Consider the following 21964-nt stretch of genomic DNA (forward strand, 5'->3'; position numbering starts at 1 on the left):
CAGGTAGGCCTATAATTAATTAAATGTCCTTGTCACCAGTGGTGGAGAGTAATGTTAGTTCCACTAGATATAATTCAAGAATTGTAGATGGTCCATGGTTAATTAAAGGCAATATCCCATCTGTTGGGGTTGTGTAGCCTAAAACCAACTAATAATGATACATCTGAAATATCTAGAACAATAAATTATTATTTTTTAAATTAGAATTCTTTAGTAAAAATAAGACAAAGAATGGACACATGCAGTTGATGTCCATAACATGTAGTCAGTGACGGAATACCTAGTGGACGCCTCCATTTCCCATCATACTTTACCGGAAAAAATAAACTCCATGGAAACGGCTCCCGGACGTGAAGCTTGCTAGCTTATTACACGAGCAAATCAATCACACTCACCCGTTAGCTAGCTAACGTTACCTAATTGCTGGATCAGTAGCTTATCTGGCTCGTAGCATTGTTTTATACTGGATCGCATTACCACCTTTTACTCTGCAGTTATGAGCCGGACTCCGGATGCAAGGGCAAGGTAACACATGTTTACAACTTGCAAGACAAAGAAAACTAACTATCGTAAAGACGTTAGACATCTTGCAAAATTCTTGATTTATATAACTTTTTAGTGATTTGTTTAGTTAGCTAGCTAACCTTTTCTTCTTTAACTAGCTGGCTAGCTATTGCGTTCAACTTTAGCTTGATATCAGTGTTTATATGATAGTTAGGCTAGCCATGTAACTTAGTTAACTTTAACCAGGTTAGCTAGCTAAAGTTACCTGTATGTTCCCATCACAGAGACAGCCAGACCAGACAGATCCAGGAGAACATCACCAACACGGAGAAGCACTTTGGAGAGATGTGCCAACTGTTCGCAGCCTACGTGCGTAAAACGGCGAGGTTACGGGACAAGGCAGACCTACTGGTCAGAGAGATCAGCATCTATGCGGAGACAGAAACGCCAAATCTGCAGAGGGGTATGAAGCAGTTTGCAGACAACCTTGCCAAAGTTCAGGATTACCGTCAAGCAGAGGTAAGCCTATGCACCATAGTATTGCCTAATCATTTTCAATCATAATGGATGTATTATATAAATATGGTTGTTATTGAAAATAGTACAGACTTCTATTGATCAGACTATTGGAGAATGTTTCGTCTGCAGGTATTTTGTGTTCTAATCTAGCCACCTAGGATTTCAAATCCTCCCAGGAATGAATTAACTAAATAACTTTGATATTCCCAATGTATTTTCAGGTGGAGAGGCTTGAAGCCAAAGTGGTAGAGCCTTTGAAAAGCTATGGAAGTGTTGTTAAACTTAAAAGGGTAAGATACAGTCCTTTCCCATATTTGGATAAGACTGCTGTTCGTTTGCTATGGTCGTTTTTCTGTTCTGATGTATAGGCCTACTGTTTTGGGTGACAGTTATCCTCTTATTTTGTGGTGTCAAAAAAACAGAAAGTCCGTTGCACACCTGAGGGGTATCATAACGAGCAGGTTTGAGGAGTTAGCAAGTAACTTTGGTCAACTGAGTTCAACTCGGGGATAACCGGTCATATGAAAGTGGCTCCCCTTTTATCCAGGTACATTTCTATGGCAACAAATCCTTCAGAACTGTCCTGTTCTGGGGCAGGCTAGCACACGGCTAACTCCACTTACCCTGAATGAAATGACTGAGTCCTTCAGAACTGTCCTGTTCTGGGGCAGGCTAGCACACGGCTAACTCCACTTACCCTGAATGAAATGACTGAGTCCTTCAGAACTGTCCTGTTCTGGGGCAGGCTAGCACACGGCTAACTCCACTTACCCTGAATGAAATGACTGAGCCCTTCAGAACTGTCCTGTTCTGGGGCAGGCTAGCACACGGCTAACTCCACTTACCCTGAATGAAATGACTGAGCCCTTCAGAACTGTCCTGTTCTGGGGCAGGCTAGCACACAGCTAACTCCACTTACCCTGAATGAAATGACTGAGCCACGAGTTGAGGACCAATGAAAATAGATTCCCTCCCTCAAATAACATTTTAATTGTCACATGCTTCGGAAACAGGTGTAGACTATCAGTGAAATGCTTACTTGTGGACCCTTCCCAACAATGCAGAGTACAATAAAATACTAAGTGAAATAAAACAAATAATTTAAAAGAAATTGTAACACAAGGAAGAAATGCACAATGAGCAACAATAGCATGGCTATATACACGAGGTACCAGTACCAAGTCAATGATAGGGTGGCTATATACTCTGACTGGTCCAACTGTAGAATACAGCCAGGTCACAGTAAGATCCAACCAACCGTAGAATACAGCCAGGTCACAGTAAGATCCAACCAACCGACCATTGGGTTAGGGTTAGGGTATTCTACAGTTGGTTGGATCTTACTGTGGCCTGGCTGTATTCTACAGTTGGTTGGATCTTACTGTGGCCTGGCTGTATTCTACAGTTGGTTGGATCTTACTGTGGCCTGGCTGTATTCTACAGTTGGTTGGATCTTACTGTGGCCTGGCTGTATTCTACAGTTGGTTGGATCTTACTGTGGCCTGGCTGTATTCTACAGTTGGTTGGATCTTACTGTGGCCTGGCTTTATTCTACGGTTGGTTGGATCTTTCTGTGATCTTAATTGAAATCGTAATTTTATTGAAATATGTATAAAAATGGCTCCCAAATGACACTATATTCCCTTTATAGTTCACTACTCTTGTCCGTCGCCCATAGATTCCTGGTCAAAACTAGTGCACTATACAGGGAATAGTGTGTGATTTGAAACACCATGATTTAATCCACTAACCCCAGCTGCCTCAACATGCACCTCTGTGATTGACAGGAGGACCTGAAGACCAGTCAGAGTGCCAGGAACAGGGAGTCTAAACAGATGCAGCAGCTGGAGAGAATGAGACAGAGAAACCCCTCTGACAGACAGATCATTGTATCCTTAATGCTCTCTCACCTATCATCCCTTTACACCAGTCATGTATTAGACTACATTGTTATTCACCTGGTGTATGTGTTCGCGTGTCAATGGGATGAGACTAAACACTAGTAAGGTCATTGGGATGAGACTAAACGCTAGTAAGGTCAATGGGATGAGACTAAACACTAGTAAGGTCAATGGGATGAGACTAAACACTAGTAAGGTCAATGGGATGAGACTAAACACCGGTAAGGTCAATGGGATGAGACTAAACACTAGTAAGGTCAATGGGATGAGACTAAACACTGGTAAGGTCAATGGGATGAGACTAAACACTAGTAAGGGCAATGGGATGAGACTAAACACTAGTAAGGTCAATGGGAGGAGACTAAACACTAGGAAGGTCAATGGGAGGAGACTAAACACTAGTAAGGTCAATGGGATGAGACTAAACACTAGCAAGGTCAATGGGAGGAGACTAAACACCAGTAAGGTCAATGGGAGGAGACTAAACACTAGTAAGGTCAATGGGATGAGACTAAACACCAGTAAGGTCAATGGGAGGAGACTAAACACTAGTAAGGTCAATGGGATGAGACTAAACACCAGTAAGGTCAATGGGATGAGACTAAACACTAGTAGGGTCAATGGGATGAGACTAAACACCAGTAAGGTCAATGGGATGAGACTAAACACTAGTAGGGTCAATGGGACGAGACTAAACACCAGTAAGGTCAATGGGAGGAGACTAAACACTAGTAAGGTCAATGGGAGGAGACTAAACACTAGTAAGGTCAATGGGAGGAGACTAAAAACTAGTAAGGTCAATGGGAGGAGACTAAACACTAGTAAGGTCAATGGGAGGAGACTAAACACTAGTAAGGTCAATGGGAGGAGACTAAACACTAGTAAGGTCAATGGGAGGAGACTAAACACTAGGAAGGTCAATGGGATGAGACTAAACACTAGTAAGGTCAATGGGAGGAGACTAAACACTAGGAAGGTCAATGGGAGGGGACTAAACACTAGTAAGGTCAATGGGAGGAGACTAAACACTAGTAAGGTCAATGGGAGGAGACTAAACACTAGTAAGGTCAATGGGAGGAGACTAAACACTAGTAAGGTCAATGGGAGGAGACTAAACACTAGTAAGGTCAATGGGAGGAGACTAAACACTAGTAAGGTCAATGGGAGGAGACTAAACACTAGTAAGGTCAATGGGAGGAGACTAAACACTAGTAAGGTCAATGGGAGGAGACTAAACACTAGTAAGGTCAATGGGAGGAGACTAAACACCAGTAAGGTCAATGGGATGAGACTAAACACTAGTAAGGTCATTGGGAGGAGACTAAACACCAGTAAGGTCAATGGGAGGAGACTAAACACTAGTAAAGTCAATGGGAGGAGACTAAACACCAGTAAGGTCAATGGGATGAGACTAAACACTAGTAAGGTCAATGGGAGGAGACTAAACACCAGTAAGGTCAATGGGATGAGACTAAACACTAGCAAGGTCAATGGGATGAGACTAAACACTAGTAAGGTCATTGGGAGGAGACTAAACACTAGGAAGGTCAATCGGAGGAGACTAAACACCAGTAAGGTCAATGGGAGGAGACTAAACACCAGTAAGGTCAATGGGATGAGACTAAACACTAGCAAGGTCAATGGGATGAGACTAAACACTAGTAAGGTCATTGGGAGGAGACTAAACACTAGGAAGGTCAATGGGAGGAGACTAAACACCAGTAAGGTCAATGGGAGGAGACTAAACACCGGTAAGGTCAATGGGATGAGACTAAACACTAGTAAGGTCAATGGGAGGAGACTAAACACTAGTAAGGTCAATGGGAGGAGACTAAACACTAGTAGGGTCAATGGGATGACACTAAACACTAGTAAGGTCAATGGGATGAAACTAAACACCAGTAAGGTCAATGGGAGGAGACTAAACACTAGTAAGGTCAATGGGATGAGACTAAACACTAGTAAGGTCAATGGGAGGAGACTAAACACTAGTAAGGTCAATGGGATGAGACTAAACACTAGTAAGGTCAATGGGAGGAGACTTAACACTAGTAAGGTCAATGGGAGGAGACTAAACACTAGTAAGGTCAATGGGATGAGACTAAACACCAATATGTTGATTACTGTCACTGTCACTGTTATTCATAACTATATTAAAGAGAGGTGAACAAGGATTTAGTTATTTTTCTAATTGCTAATGTCCTAATTCCCTTAATGATGCCAACAGTCCCAGGTGGGTGTCTTTAATTCCCTTAATGATGCCAACAGTCTCAGGTGGGTGTCTTTAATTCCCTTAATGATGCCAACAGTCCCAGGTGGGTGTCTTTAATTCCCTTAATGATGCCAACAGTCCCAGGTGGGTGTCTTTAATTCCCTTAATGATGCCAACAGTCCCAGGTGGGTGTCTTTAATTCCCTTAATGATGCCAACAGTCCCAGGTGGGTGTCTTTAATTCCCTTAATGATGCCAACAGTCCCAGGTGGGTGTCTTTAATTCCCTTCATGATGCCAACAGTCTCAGGTGGGTGTCTTTAATTCCCTTAATGATGCCAACAGTCCCAGGTGGGTGTCTTTAATTCCCTTAATGATGCCAACGGTCCCAGGTGGGTGTCTTTAATTCCCTTAATGATGCCAACAGTCCCAGGTGGGTGTCTTTAATTCCCTTAATGATGCCAACGGTCCCAGGTGGGTGTCTTTAATTCCCTTAATGAAGCCAACAGTCCCAGGTGGGTGTCTTTAATTCCCTTAATGATGCCAACAGTCCCAGGTGGGTGTCTTTAATTCCCTTAATGATGCCAACAGTCCCAGGTGGGTGTCTTTAATTCCCTTAATGATGCCAGCAGTCCCAGGTGGGTGTCTTTAATTCCCTTAATGATGCCAACAGTCCCAGGTGGGTGTCTTTAATTCCCTTAATGATGCCAACAGTCTCAGGTGGGTGTCTTTAATTCCCTTAATGATGCCAACAGTCCCAGGTGGGTGTCTTTAATTCCCTTAATGATGCCAACGGTCCCAGGTGGGTGTCTTTAATTCCCTTAATGATGCCAACGGTCCCAGGTGGGTGTCTTTAATTCCCTTAATGATGCCAACGGTCCCAGGTGGGTGTCTTTAATTTCCTTAATGATGCCAACAGTCTCAGGTGGGTGTCTTCTGAATCTGCTGTGAGAACTCTGGAGTTCTGGAGTCGAATGATTGCAGTCCAGTATAGTCATTCTTTTCAACAAATCTCTTTATCTTGAGACATATATATATATATTATTTAGTCAAAATAGCCATTTATGAAAATGATTTGAAGTGTATGTTGTGTGTCCCATTGTGTCGTCATGACAACAGGCTGAAAGTGACCTGCAGAGAGCCACGATGGATGCCACGCGCACGACACGACAACTGGAGGAGACCATAGACGCGTTTGAAAAGCAGAAAATACAAGATATCAAGGTCTCTCTCTCTCAATCTCAATTGGAGGGATTTATTGGGAAACATATGTTAACATTGCCAAAGCAGGTGAATTAGATAAACAAAGTTAAATAAACAATACAAAATGAACAGTGAACATCACACTCACAAAAGTTCCAAAACAATAAAGACATTATAAATGTAATATTATGTGCAAATAGTTAAAGTACAAAAGGGAAAATAAATATGCATAAATATGGGTTGTATTTACAATGGTGTTTGTTCTTCACTGGTTGCCCTTTTCTTGTGGCAACAGGTCACAAATCTTGCTGCTGTGATGTCACACTGGTATTTCACCCAGTAGATATGGGAGTTTATCAAAAATGGGTTTGTTTTCGAGTTGTTTGTGGGTCTGTGTAATCTGAGGGAAATATGTGTCTCTAATATGGTCATACATTTGGCAGGAGGTTAGGAAGTGCAGCTCAGTTTCCACCTCATTTTGTAGGCAGTGTGCACATAGCCTGTCTTCTCTTGGCAGCCAGGTCTGCCTACGGCGGCCTTTCTCAATAGCAAGGCTATGTTCACTGAGTCTGTACATAGTCAAAGCTTTCCTTAAGTTTGGGTCAGTCACTGTGGTCAGGTATTCTGCCACTGTGTACTCTCTGTTTAGGACCAAATAGCATTCTAGTTTACTCTGTTTTTTGTGTCAAGCAATTATCTTTTTGTTTTCTCATGATTTTCTATTTCTCTTTGTCTCTATGTATCTCTCTGTGTCTCTCTCCAAATAGCATCCTGTGTTTCTTTGTGATCAGATTTTCAGCAGTCATTTTTTGTTGAATGTAATCTGTTTAATCATTATTACACTAATTGATTATGGCCACGTCAACCCTTTATTTATTTGATCGTTGTCATTACTTCCTATTGTGCTGTATTGACAATGTGATACTGTTCTTATTCTCCTCTCTCTCCCTGTAGAAGATCTTTGGGGAGTTTCTGACGGTGGAGATGTCGTTCCATGCCAAGGCGTTGGAGGCGTACACCACAGCTTACCAGAGCATACACAACGTAGACGAAGAGGAGGATCTGGAGGTAAGGGTTATAGGAGAGGAGGATATGGAGGTAAGGGTTATAGGAGAGGAAGAGGAGGATATGGAGGTAAGGATTATAGGAGAGGAAGAGGAGGATATGGAGGTAAGGATTATAGGAGAGGAGGATATGGAGGTAAGGGTTATAGCAGATGGGCCTGTATTCATAAAGCATATCAGAAAAGGTTCTAGGAATCCTGGTAACTTGTTTTAGGAGAACAACAAACCTCCCAGCTCAGAGGAGGTTTTAGTGTGATGTCAAGACACTGCTCAGACAAACTCTGGAGTAAACATGTAGAAGTTTATCTCAGCTGGTAATCACAACATGTTTGAGGTACCGCAAAGGCAAGATAGTGATGACGTGCATTGGCATTGTTGTAAATAGTGGAGAATAACCCATCGCAATGAGGCATCGCCAGCTGTGAACTCTACAGAACGTTTCAGACAACCAGAGTGAATGTGACTACATCACATGTTGCAATTGGAAAACGTTTGATGTGATTTTCTTATGACACGATCACTTTGCCTCCTATTAATTATTGCCTAATATGTTGGCATGCAGAACACATTTTTTTTTTTTTTTACAAATTCTGATATTTTGAATAATGTGATGGGCATTTTGCACTGAATCATACAGTATGACGGTTGTTCAAATCTGAATTATGATAGTATTACCGTTATACGTACCAACACACTCGTCAGTCTTGTTCAACAACTAAATCACTTCAAATCAAATTTCTAAATCAAATGTATTTGTCACATACACATGGTTAGCAGATGTTAATGCGAGTGTAGCGAAATGCTTGTGCTTCTAGTTCCGACCATGCAGTAATATCTAACAAGTAATCTAACAAATTCACAACAACTACCTTATACACACATGTGTAAAGGAATGAATAAGAATATGTACATATAAATATATGGATGAGCGATGGCCGAACGGCACAGGCAAGATGCAGTAGATGGTATAGAGTACAGTATATACATATGAGATGAGTAATGTAGGGTATATAAACATAAAGTGGCATAGTTTAAAGTGGCTAGTGATATATTACATAAAGATGGCAAGATGCAGTAGATGGTATAGAGTACAGTATATACATATGAGGTGAGTAATGTAGGGTATATAAACATAAAGTGGCATAGTTTAAAGTGGCTAGTGATATATTACATAAAGATGGCAAGATGCAGTAGATGGTATAGAGTACAGTATATACATATGAGATGAGTAATGTAGGGTATGAGAACATTATATAAAAGTGGCATTGTTTAAAGTGGCTAGTGATACATTACATCAAGGTGCAGTAGATGGTATAGAGTACAATATGATGAGTAATGTAGGGTATGTAAACATTATATAAAGTGGCATCAGGTCAATAATGTTTGAAAGGTCGTATCATTTTCACGGCTGCCTTCTATTTCCCAACATGCCCAATTTTAGACAGATTTTTTAAACAACGTGATATTGCGCTCCAAAGCGATAATCTGAAATAGCGTGATGTAGCCTAGGTTGATTAAATAATCCAAATAGGAATGAGATTATTTAGTAGCCTCGTGGTTATAAGTGAAATAGGCTTTGTGAAATCTTCATGCTCAGCTTTTTATTTTTTAAGAGGAAAATGTTTCCATTCTCAACTCTGAGTCGCGTTGTGGATCCTAACGAATCAGATTACATGGACAGTGGGGGCCTGATCCTAGATCAGCACTGATCTGAGACGCGTTGTGGTTCCTAACGAATCAGATTACATGGACAGTGGGGGCCTGATCCTAGATCAGCACTGATCTGAGACGGGTTGTGGATCCTAACGAATCAGATTACATGGACAGTGGGGGCCTGATCCTAGATCAGCACTGATCTGAGACGTGTTGTGGATCCTAACGAATCAGATTACATGGACAGTGGGGGCCTGATCCTAGATCAGCACTGATCTGAGACGGGTTGTGGATCCTAACGAATCAGATTACATGGACAGTGGGGGCCTGATCCTAGATCAGCACTGATCTGAGTCACGTTGTGGATCCTAACGAATCAGATTACATGGACAGTTGGGGCCTGATCCTAGATCAGCACTGATCTGAGACGCGTTGTGGATCCTAACGAATCAGATTACATGGACAGTGGGGGCCTGATCCTAGATCAGCACTGATCTGAGACGTGTTGTGGATCCTAACGAATCAGATTACATGGACAGTGGGGGCCTGATCCTAGATCAGCACTGATCTGAGACGTGTTGTGGATCCTAACGAATCAGATTACATGGACAGTGGGGGCCTGATCCTAGATCAGCACTGATCTGAGACGTGTTGTGGATCCTAACTAATCAGATTACATGGACAGTGGGGGCCTGATCCTAGATCAGCACTGATCTGAGACGGGTTGTGAATACAGGTCCTGATGCTTGGCAAAAACACCCTGTCTCTCAGGCTGTTGGCAGTTCTGGGGTGAAATTTCCCCTTGGTTACAGATCTAGGATCAGCTTCCCCTCCTCCAATCTTGACCTTAACCATTAGTGGGGGGAAATGCAAAACACACCCAAGAGCAGGGTCTAGGGGCGACTTCCCACTTCTCCATGTCTGCAGTATGCCTGGTGCTATGGGGCACTGGGCAGACCAGGGTCATGTTCAATACTGCAGTATGCCTGGTGCTATGGGGCACTGGGCAGACCAGGGTCATGTTCAATACTGCAGTATGCCTGGTGCTATGGGGCACTGGGCAGACCAGGGTCATGTTCAATACTGCAGTATGCCTGGTGCTATGGGGCACTGGGCAGACCAGGGTCATGTTCAATACTGCAGTATGCCTGGTGCTATGGGGCACTGGGCAGACCAGGGTCATGTTCAATACTGCAGTATGCCTGGTGCTATGGGGCACTGGGCAGACCAGGGTCATGTTCAATACTGTAGCAAAACATGTTGCAACAGAAAACAAAAAAACTGTGTCCCATTTTCAATTTTTTTGAACGCCTCCCTGTTTCACTCAGTGTTCAAAACGTTTCTCCCTACTGTACACGACCCAACATTATAGCACTGTTGTTAAATCGATGGCTTCGACGTGTTTGACTGAACACCCAAGCCAACAAGTACTATGTTCTATCAATCTCTGCAGTAGTTGTGCAATGAAAGTATTTTCTTCTGCAGCAGATACCTATTTTTCCACTCTCCTTCTTTTTTGTTTTGTTTTTTAAACTCATCTGTCATTCAAATCAAATGAAACTGTCACCCTGGATAACCTGTTTGAGTGACTCACCTTGTGCGTGAGCAATGGGAGATTGATTCATTCTAAAAAGCAGAAATGACAACAAGGATCGAGCTCGACCTGATCAAGGGGTTTGCCCTAAATGACTCCCTATTCCCTATATTACATTTACATTTAAGTCATTTAGCAGACGCTCTTATCCAGAGCGACTTATAGTGCACTATCTTTACATAGGGCTCTGGTCAAAAGTGGTGCACTAAATAGGGACTAGGTTGCCATTTGGGATGCTAGCAAGGACTTAGTGGAATGCATTCTCCACACTTTCCCCTGATGAGTCCTTGATTAACACACTTAGTGGTTTCTGGGGAAATACTTTTAACTGGTTGGTTGGTTTTATACTGAGGTGTAATTAGATTGTCAGTTTGATTACTGGGCTCCTTGCTTGCACAATATTTTCCTCGTTGTGTGCTTAGCGTTTCTATTCTTAGAATTGTATGATTAGCTACAGATCCTGAAGGAAGGGCAGAGGACGATGCGTTGTTATGGGGGAAAGTTTCTATCGTCAATGACATGAGGCCCATTGTTTGGCTTAGCAACGACCACGAAGGGTAAAGAAAGTTTCGTAACGTTGGAACCTGTCTTCCTCCGTACAAGTTCCATACCCATTCACTTACATGTGTTTTGCTTGAAATTAACATACCCATTCACTTACATGTGTTTTGCTTGAAATTAACATACCCATTCACTTACATGTGTTTTGCTTGAAATTAACATACCCATTCACTTACATGTGTTTTCCTTGAAATTAACATACCCATTCACTTACATGTGTTTTGCTTGAAATTAACATACCCATTCACTTACATGTGTTTTGCTTGAAATTAACATACCCATTCACTTACATGTGTTTTGCTTGAAATTAACATGCTGCTTATCTGGCTCTATAATATATCCTTTACTAATATCCAACTTTGACTTTGTTCTAGAAATATTTATCTAGCTAACTGCCTATTGCTAGCTAGTTGGATGGGCAGCTATGAGTAACTACTCATGGTGTGATTGTGATAACATACAGAAACTCAAGTCCTTTTGTTCACCCGACCTAGAATACCTCACAATCAAATGCCGACCGTATTACCTCCCAAGAGAATTCTCTTCGGTTATAGTCACAGCCGTGTATATTTCCCCTCAAGCCGGATATTCACGATGGCCCTCAATGAACTACACTGGACTTTATGCAAACTGGAAACCACATATCCTGATTTATTGTAGCTGGGGATTTTAAAGGCACAGTCAACTTAGTGTATGTAAACTTCTGACCCACTGGAATTGTGATACAGTGAATTATAAGTGAAATAATATGTCTGTAAACAATTGTTGGAAAAATTAGTTTTAATGACGGTGATACAGCCCGACAGGATGCTCTCGATTGTGCATCTGTAAAAGTTGAGGGTCTTAGGGGCCAAGTGCAGGGCGCCAAATTCAAAAACCAGAAATCTCATAATTAAAATTCCTCAGACATACATGTGTTTTATACCATTTTAAAGGTTATCTTGTTGTTAATCCCACCAAAGTGTGGTCACATGTTATGTTAGGTCACACCAAACCACAATAAGCACAGACATTTTTCCAGACAAAGATAGGAGTCACAAAAAGCACAAATTAGAGATAAAATTTACCACTAACCTTTGATGATCTTCATCAGATGACAGTCATAGGACTTCATGTTACACAATACATGTATGTTTTGTTCGGTAAAGTTCATATTTATATCCAAAAATCTCAGTTTACATTGGCGCGTTACGTTCAGTAGTTCCAAAACATCCGGTGATTTTGCAGAGAGCCACATCAATTTACAGAAATACTCATAATAAACATTGCTAAAAGTGTTATGCATGGAATTTTAGATCCACTTCTCCTTAATGCAACCGCTGTGTCAGATTTCAAAAAAGCTTTACCGAAAAAAGCAAACCATGCAATAATCTGAGTACAGCGCTCAGACAACAAAGCAAGCCATACAGATATCCGCCAATGTTGTGGAGTCAATAAAGTCAGAAATAGCATTATAAATATTCACTTACCTTTGATGATCTTCATCAGAATGCACTCCCAGGAATCGCAGTTCCACAAAAAAAAAATGATTTGTTCGATAAAGTCCATAATTTACGTCCAAATACCTCCTTTTTGTTCGCGCGTTTAGTACACAATCCAAACTCACGACGCGCGGGCAGGTCCAGGCGAAAGTTCAGACGAAAAGTCATATTACAGTTCGTAGAAACATGTCAAACGAAGTATAGAATCAATCTTTAGGATGTTTTTAACATAAATCTTCAATAATGTTCCAACCGGAGAATTCCTTTATCTGTAGAAATGCGATGCCCTAACTCTCACGTGAGCGTGCTTGATCAGCTCATGCCAGACACCTGACTCATTCAGCTCCCATTCCCCCCTCCTTCACAGTAGAAGCATCAAACAAGGTTCTAAAGACTGTTGACATCTAGTGGAAGCCTTAGGAAGTGGAACATGCCCCCAGTTCCACTGTATCTTGGATAGGCAAAGAGTTGAAATACTACAAACCTCAGATTTCCCACTTCCTGGTTGGATTTTTTCTCTGGTTTTTGCCTGCCATATGAGTTCTGTTATACTCACATACATCATTCAAACAGTTTTAGAAACTTCAGAGGGTTTTCTATCCAAATCTACTAATTATATGCATATTCTAGCCTTTAGGACTGAGTAGCAGGCAGTTTACTCTGGGCACCTTTTTTTCCAAGCTACTCAATACTGCCCCCCAGTCCCAAAGAAGTTAACCTCTTGGCGCACGGATCCCTTTAACGGGATCGTTTTCGTAAACAACCGTTGAATTGCAGAGCGCAAAATTAAAAAAAAAAAATACTATAATTTTTTTGGCTCCATGAAATCACAAGTGAAATATACCAAAACACAGCTTAGCTTGTTGTTAATCCACCTATCGTGTCAGATTTTGAAAATATGCTTTACAGCAAAAGCAATCCAAGCGTTTGTCAGTTTATCGATCACTAGACAAAACATTACGAACAGCTAGCAGCAATGTAGATTGGTCACGAAAGTCAGAAAAGCAATAAAATTAATTGCTTACCTTTTGATAATCTTCGGATATTTGCACTCACGAGACTCCCAGTTACACAATAAATGTTCCTTTTGTTCGATAAATATTATTTTTATATCCAAAAACCTCCATTTGGTTGGTGCGTTATGTTCAGAAATCAACAGGCTCCAGCAGTCATGAAAGGAAGACGAAAATTCCAAATAGTATCGGTAAAGTTCGTAGAAACATGTCTAACGTTTTTTATACTCAATCCTCAGGTTGTTTTTAACATAAATAATCGATAATATTTCAACCGGACGGTAAACTATTCAATACTAGAGAGAAAGAAAATGTTGAGCTACAACTTTCGCGCGCATGAACTAATCAAAGGACACCTGGCCATCCACTGACGCGTTCTGATAAATCTCGCTCAATTTTCAGAATAAAAGCTTGAAACTATGTCTAAAGCCTGTTCACAACCTGTGGAAGCCATTGGAAAAGGAATCTGGTTGATATCCCTTTAAATGGAGGATAGGCAGGCAATGGAACAGGGATTTTTCAAAATAAGAGGCACTTCCGGGTTGAATTTCCTCAGGTTTTCGCCTGCAAAATCAGTTCTGTTATACTCACAGACAATATTTTGACAGTTTTGAAAACTTTAGAGTGTTTTCTATCCTAATCTGTCAATTATATGCATATTCCAGCATCTGGAATATGGGAACGTTTACATTGGGAACGTTATTTTTCCAAACATAAAAATTCTGCCTCCTTGCGTCAAAAAGTTTTAAACAGCTTGGAAAATTTCAGAAAATGTCATGGCTTTAGAAGCTTCTGGTAGGCTAATTTACATCATTTGAGTCAATTGGAGGTGTACCTGTGGATGTATTTCAAGGCCTACCTTCAAACTCAGTGCCTCTTTGCTTGACATCATGGGAAGATCTATAGAAATCAGCCAAGACCTCAGAAAAAAAATGGTAGACCTTCACAAGTCTGTTTCATCCTTGGGAGCAATTTCCAAACGCCTGAAGGTACCACATTCATCTGTACAAACCATAGTACGCAAGTATAAACACCATGGGACCATTTAGCCGTCATACCGCTCAGGAAGGAGACGCGTTCTGTCTCCTAGAGATGAACGTACTTTAGTGCAAAAAGTGCAAATCAATCCCAGAACAACAGCAAAGTACCTTGTGAAGATGCTGGAGGAAACAGGTACAAAAGTATCTATGTCCTCAGTAGAACGAGTCCTATATCGACATAGGCTGAAAGGCTGCTCAGCAAGGAAGAAGCCACTGCTCCAAAACCGCCATAAAAAAGCCAGACTACGGTTTGCAACTGCACATAGGGACAAAGATCGTACTTTTTGGATTAATGTCCTCTGGTCTGATGAAACAAAAATAGATCTGTTTGGCCATAATGACCATCGTTATGTTGGAGGAAAAAGGACAGGCTTGCAAGAAAACCATCCCAACCATGAAGCACGGGGGTGGCAGCATCATGTTGTGGGGGTGCTTTGCTGCAAGAGGGACTGGTGCACTTCACAAAATAGATGGCATCATGAGGAAGGAAAAGTATGTGGATATATTGAAGCAACATCTCAAGACATCAGTCAGGAAGTTACAGCTTGGTCGCAAATGGGTCTTCCAAATAGACAATGACCCCAAGCATACTTCCAAAGTTGTGGCAAAATGGCTTAAGGACAGCAAAGTCAAGGTATTGGAGTGGCCATCACCAAGCCCTGATCTCAATCCCATAGAAAATGTGTGGGCAGAACTGAAAAAGCATGTGCGAGCAAGGAGGCCTACAAACCTGACTCAGTTACTCCAGCTCTGTCAGGAGGAATGGGCCAAAATTCACCCAACTTATTGTGGGAAGCTTGTAGAAGGCTACCTGAAACGTTTGACCCAAGTTCAACAATTTAAAGGCAATGCTACCAAATACTAATTGAGTGTATGTAAAATTCTGACCCACTGGGAATGTGATGAAAGAAGTAAAAGCTGAAAAAATTATTCTCTCTCCTATTATTCTGACATTTTACATTCTTAAAATAAAGTTGTGACCCTAACTGACCCAAGACAGGGAAATTTACTAGGAATAAATGTCGGGAATTGTGAAAAACCTGAGTTCAAATGTATTTAGCTAAGGTGTATGTAAACTTCTGACTTCAACTGTATATACTGGTAACACTGCATGTATATCCAGTGTAATAGGACTTTTATCCAGGGTAATGTCTAGGATTCTGCAGATTATTGACAGTGTTCCATTCTTCATACTCATTTATAATTGGCTATCAAAGACAGAACACATTTGTTTACGTTCTGGAAATGTCCATTGTTTTACATCCAATTGTCAGTTCAAGAGGCCAGCAGAAGCGCATATTTTGGGGGGATTTCAAAATGGAAGAGTATAGCCAGCCCTCCGTCCTGTTTTGGCAGGTATTCAGGAGCCTGCTGCACCCCCCTGACTACCAGTCTCGCTTAGAAATAGTGCGTGCTAATTCCAAAACATCACTCAATCTGACTGCGTCTACCCTGAGTAAAACGGGGACCTTACAGGTAAGATACTGGATGGTGCCTAAAACCAACTTACTCTCTTCAGGTTCTGAACGGGTACCTTTTGGCTTCTTCTGTGGCCAGGCATCTACTGTTGGTGCCTGATAACTGTAGTGTAATTCAACCACTTGTTGTGATTGATGGGAGTGTTAATGGGGTAATCTTGATGCTTCCAACATGGGCTTTGCTCCATGCAGAATCCCCCATGTATCCGTTTTCCTCATAGAAAAGCAGAGCGTTCTATGGCCCTTGTTAATATCCCTTACTGTAGCTTTATCAGTCAGGCTGTATCTGAGCTTTGTACAGCAACATCATCCTTATCATCACAACCTAACTAACCTCTTCACAGGAACACAGAGAGGTAGCCTGCTTTATTTCCATCTCCTCTCTGTCTTTGAAGATGCTGAGCCTGGTCTCCGGGACTAGCCTAGCCCTGGTCTCAGACGCTAGCCTAGCCCTGGTCTCAGACACTAGCCTAGCCCTGGTCTCAGACACTAGCCTAGCCCTGGTCTCAGACACTAGCCTAGCCCTGGTCTCAGACACTAGCCTAGCCCTGGTCTCAGACACTAGCCTAGCCCTGGTCTCAGACACTAGCCTAGCCCTGGTCTCAGACACTAGCCTAGCCCTGGTCTCAGACACTAGCCTAGCCCTGGTCTCAGACACTAGCCTAGCCCTGGTCTCAGACACTAGCCTAGCCCTGGTCTCAGACACTAGCCTAGCCCTGGTCTCAGACACTAGCCTAGCCCTGGTCTCAGACACTAGCCTAGCCCTGGTCTCAGACGCTAGCCTAGCCCTGGTCTCAGACACTAGCCTAGCCCTGGTCTCAGACGCTAGCCTAGCCCTGGTCTCAGATGCTAGCCTAGCCCTGGTCTCCGACGCTAGCCCTGGTCTCAGATGCTAGCCTAGCCCTGGTCTCCGACGCTAGCCCTGGTCTCAGACGCTAGCCTAGCCCTGGTCTCAGACGCCTAGCCCTGGTCTCAGACGCTAGCCTACCCCTGGTCTCAGATGCTAGCCCTGGTCTCAGACACTAGCCTAGCCCTGGTCTCAGATGCTAGCCCTGGTCTCAGACACTAGCCTAGCCCTGGTCTCAGACACTAGCCTAGCCCTGGTCTCAGACGCTAGCCTAGCCCTGGTCTCAGACACTAGCCTAGCCCTGGTCTCAGACGCTAGCCTAGCCCTGGTCTCAGACGCTAGCCTAGCCCTGGTCTCAGACGCTAGCCTAGCCCTGGTCTCAGACGCTAGCCTAGCCCTGGTCTCAGATGCTAGCCTAGCCCTGGTCTCCGACGCTAGCCCTGGTCTCAGATGCTAGCCTAGCCCTGGTCTCCGACGCTAGCCCTGGTCTCAGACGCTAGCCTAGCCCTGGTCTCAGACGCCTAGCCCTGGTCTCAGACGCTAGCCTACCCCTGGTCTCAGATGCTAGCCCTGGTCTCAGACGCTAGCCTACCCCTGGTCTCAGATGCTAGCCCTGGTCTCAGACACTAGCCTAGCCCTGGTCTCAGATGCTAGCCCTGGTCTCAGACACTAGCCTAGCCCTGGTCTCAGACACTAGCCTAGCCCTGGTCTCAGATACTAGCCTAGCCCTGGTCTCAGATACTGGTTGTGTGCTTGCCAACTCCAAATATGGCTTGGCATGATAGCACAAACAGACTGATACAAAGTTGCATTGAATAATGTACTTTACAGCACAGTCACAGAATACATGGTTTTATTATGGTAACAAGTTCTAGTTACCATAGTGATAATATTTTTAGTTAGCCTATTTACTGAATGACTTCCTGCTTTCTATAGCAATCACTGACCCCGAGCAGACAGAGGAGGAGAGAGGACGAGGAGGGAGATGACGAAGATGTGGATGATGAAGAGGAAGATGATGATCTTGAAGAAGTCACAGACGATGAATGAATTGGAAATCTGTTTTGATTAGTTTCTTTTCATTCATGGTGGGATGAGGTTTTCTAGCAAATAGTGTGTTCTTTATGGCCATGAAATGATGTCCTAAACAGGGGCCATAGGGCTCTGGTCAAAAGTAAGTGCACTATATAGGGAATAGGGTGCCACTTGGGACAGAATAATATTCACGTAAAGTGTTTTTAACCCAGAACAGCAGTTGTACATGGTCGTTATTATTTCCAATTCTGGAGCTGAAATAACTGTTTGTTTTTAACCATTTCATTGACCAAAGGGATGGTGGGATATCAATGTCTTTGTAATGTGGCAGTATTAATGTCTACTTATATTTGTATATAACAAAGTGCCAAATCTGTATTTGTTTTGTGTGGCAATGTTGCCTGTATTGTATAAGCCTTCCAGAATAGAAACCTGTTGTTTTATGGAATAAAGTCAGTGGACTCAACAATGGAAGTCAGAAATTGTTCAGAAGTCTTAATCTGACCCTTCAATGTCTTGTTGTTGCCATGTAGACTTATTGGCACCATGTGTTGAATGATACACAGTCACAGTGGTGATAACAGGAGGGTTTAGTTGCAGTTGAAACTGACTCACACTGGTCATAATGAAGGTGGTGGATTAGACCCATCCAGTCCCTGGTCATAATGAAGGTGGTGGATTAGAACTGACCCATCCAGTCCCTGGTCATAATGAAGGTGGTGGATTAGAACTGACCCATCCAGTCCCTGGTCATAATGAAGGTGGTGGATTAGAACTGACCCATCCAGTCCCTGGTCATAATGAAGGTGGTGGATTAGAACTGACCCATCCAGTCCCTGGTCATAATGAAGGTGGTGGATTAGAACTGACCCATCCAGTCCCTGGTCATAATGATGGGGGTGGATTAGACCCATCCAGTCCCTGGTCATAATGATGGTGGTGGATTAGACCCATCCAGTCCCTGGTCATAATGATGGGGGTGGATTAGACCCATCCAGTCCCTGGTCATAATGAAGGTGGATTAGACCCATCCAGTCACTGGTCATAATGAAGGTGGATTAGACCCATCCAGTCCCTGGTCATAATGAAGGTGGTGGATGAGAACTGACCAATCCAGTCCCTGGTCATAATGATGGTGGATTAGACCCATCCAGTCCCTGGTCATAATGAAGGTGGTGGATTAGAACTGACCCATCCAGTCCCTGGTCATAATGAAGGTGGATTAGACCCATCCAGTCCCTGGTCATAATGAAGGTGGATTAGACCCATCCAGTCCCTGGTCATAATGAAGGTGGATTAGAACTGACCCATCCAGTCCCTGGTCATAATGATGGTGGATTAGACCCATCCAGTCCCTGGTCATAATGAAGGTGGATTAGAACTGACCCATCCAGTCCCTGGTCATAATGAAGGTGGTGGATTAGAACTGACCCATCCAGTCCCTGGTCATAATGAAGGTGGTGGATTAGAACTGACCCATCCAGTCCCTGGTCATAATGAAGGTGGATTAGAACTGACCCATCCAGTCCCTGGTCATAATGAAGGTGGTGGATTAGAACTGACCCATCCAGTCCCTGGTCATAATGAAGGTGGTGGATTAGAACTGACCCATCCAGTCCCTGGTCATAATGAAGGTGGTGGATTAGAACTGACCCATCCAGTCCCTGGTCATAATGATGGTGGTGGATTAGAACTGACCCATCCAGTCCCTGGTCATAATGATGGTGGATTAGAACTGACCCATCCAGTCCCTGGTCATAATGAAGGTGGATTAGAACTGACCCATCCAGTCCCTGGTCATAATGAAGGTGGATTAGACCCATCCAGTCACTGGTCATAATGAAGGTGGTGGATTAGACCCATCCAGTCCCTGGTCATAATGATGGGGGTGGATTAGAACTGACCCATCCAGTCCCTGGTCATAATGAAGGTGGATTAGACCCATCCAGTCCCTGGTCATAATGATGGTGGATTAGACCCATCCAGTCCCTGGTCATAATGATGGTGGTGGATTAGAACTGACCCATCCAGTCCCTGGTCATAATGAAGGTGGATTAGACCCATCCAGTCCCTGGTCATAATGATGGTGGTGGATTTGTTTAGGAAGCACTAAACTAGCCTGGTCCCAGATATGTTTGTGCTGTCTGTTTAGGAAGCACTAAACTAGCCTGGTCCCAGATCTGTTTAGTAAGCACTAAACTAGCCTGGTCCCAGATCTGTTTGTGCTGTCTGTTTAGTAAGCACTAAACTAGCCTGGTCCCATATCTGTTTGTGCTGTCTGTTTAGTAAGCACTAAACTAGCCTGGTCCCAGATCTGTTTGTGCTGTCTGTTTAGGAAGCACTAAACTAGCCTGGTCCCAGATCTGTTTGTGCTGTCTGTTTAGTAAGCACTAAACTAGCCTGGTCCCAGATCTGTTTGTGCTGTCTGTTTAGTAAGCACTAAACTAGCCTGGTCCCAGATCTGTTTAGGAAGCACTAAACTAGCCTGGTCCCAGATCTGTTTGTGCTGTCTGTTTAGTAAGCACTAAACTAGCCTGGTCCCAGATCTGTTTGTGCTGTCTGTTTAGGAAGCACTAAACTAGCCTGGTCCCAGATCTGTTTGTGATTTCTTGTTCCACTCTACATACTGTAGAGTAACTATACTAACTAGCCAGTCTGAGCTAGCCTGGTCCCAGATCTGTTTGTGCTTTCTGGAGTCTTCTCCACTCCTAGTGAAGGACAACCCAGGGGGGGGGTGAGTCAGAAGCAGGGATAAGGGGCCCTCACTGAACCCTCGGACAACTCGGTCTGTCTATTTGTATTTTTTAGGGATCCCCATTAACTGCTGCCAAGCTACTCTTGCTGGGGTCCAAACACACCAAAGCTCCCACGAACTAAAGGTGAAACTACACCATATAACATCTCTACACCACCACATATCCACAACATTTTCAACACCACCATACAATAATATCACAATGTGTGCGTATGCATGTGTCTGTACCTTTAAGCTTTGTGTGTCTCTTCACAGTCTCCGCTGTTCCATGAGGTGTATTTTTATCTGTTTTTACATCTGATTCTACTACTTGCATCAGTTACCTGATGTGGAATAGAGTTCCATGTAGTCATGGCTCTATGTAGTACTGTGCTCCTCACATAGTCTGTTCTGGACTTAGGGACTGTGAAGAGACTTCTGATGGCATGTCTTGTGGGGTATGCATGGGTGTCTGAGCTGTGTGCTAGTAGTTTACAAAAACAAGTAGTGATGAAGTCAATCTCTTCCACTTTGAGCCATGAGAGATTGACATGCATGTCATTAATGTTAGCTCTTCGTGTACTTTTAAGGGTCAGCCGTGCTGCCCGGTTCTGAGACAGCTGCAATTTTCCCAAGTCCCTCTTTGTGGCACATGACCACACGACTGAACAGTAGTCCAGGTGAGACAAAACCAGGGCCTGTAGGACCTGCTAAGAAGGCAGAGCAGTGCTTTATGTCTATCATAGCATGGCATCCAAAATAGCACCCTATTCCCTACATAGTGCACTATCTTTGACCAGGGGCCATAGGGCTCTATGGAGGGAATAGGGTGTCATTTGGGACTCAACCCTGCCTGGCTGTTCTGCTAGCTGGTTCTCTCCTCACCACCCCTCTGTGTTTATGGAGGGGGAGGAGGAGTGGAACCTGTTCTGCTAGCTAGCTGGTCCTCTCCTCATCACCCCTCTGTGTTTATGGAGGAGGAGGAGGAGTGGAACCTGTTCTGCTAGCTAGCTGGTCCTCTCCTCATCACCCCTCTGTGTTTATGGAGGAGGAGGAGGAGTGGAACCTGTTCTGCTAGCTAGCTGGTCCTCTCCTCATCACCCCTCTGTGTTTATGGAGGAGGAGGA

At 43.3% G+C, this 21964-nt stretch overlaps 1 protein-coding gene across 2 annotated transcripts; it reads left to right on the forward strand.

The window, feature by feature from the left end:
* The first annotated feature begins 315 nt into the window (after positions 1 to 315).
* Positions 316 to 18577, forward strand: cibar1 (CBY1 interacting BAR domain containing 1). Of its 2 annotated transcripts, XM_071369070.1 has the most exons (9): positions 316 to 525; positions 789 to 1023; positions 1245 to 1313; positions 2811 to 2912; positions 5152 to 5157; positions 6254 to 6358; positions 7292 to 7405; positions 16100 to 16219; positions 18005 to 18577. In XM_071369070.1, exons 1-9 carry the CDS (start codon positions 497 to 499, stop codon positions 18116 to 18118), a joined length of 894 nt encoding a protein of 297 aa, XP_071225171.1. In that variant the 5' UTR covers positions 316 to 496; the 3' UTR covers positions 18119 to 18577. The 2 variants fall into 2 exon arrangements, with proteins under 2 accessions (XP_071225171.1, XP_071225170.1); XM_071369069.1 differs by lacking the exons at positions 2811 to 2912; positions 5152 to 5157.
* The last annotated feature ends 3387 nt before the right edge of the window (positions 18578 to 21964 follow it).

This window comes from Salvelinus alpinus, chromosome 26 (assembly GCF_045679555.1).
Source record: "Salvelinus alpinus chromosome 26, SLU_Salpinus.1, whole genome shotgun sequence".
In the NCBI taxonomy this organism is placed as follows: Eukaryota; Metazoa; Chordata; class Actinopteri; order Salmoniformes; family Salmonidae; genus Salvelinus; species Salvelinus alpinus.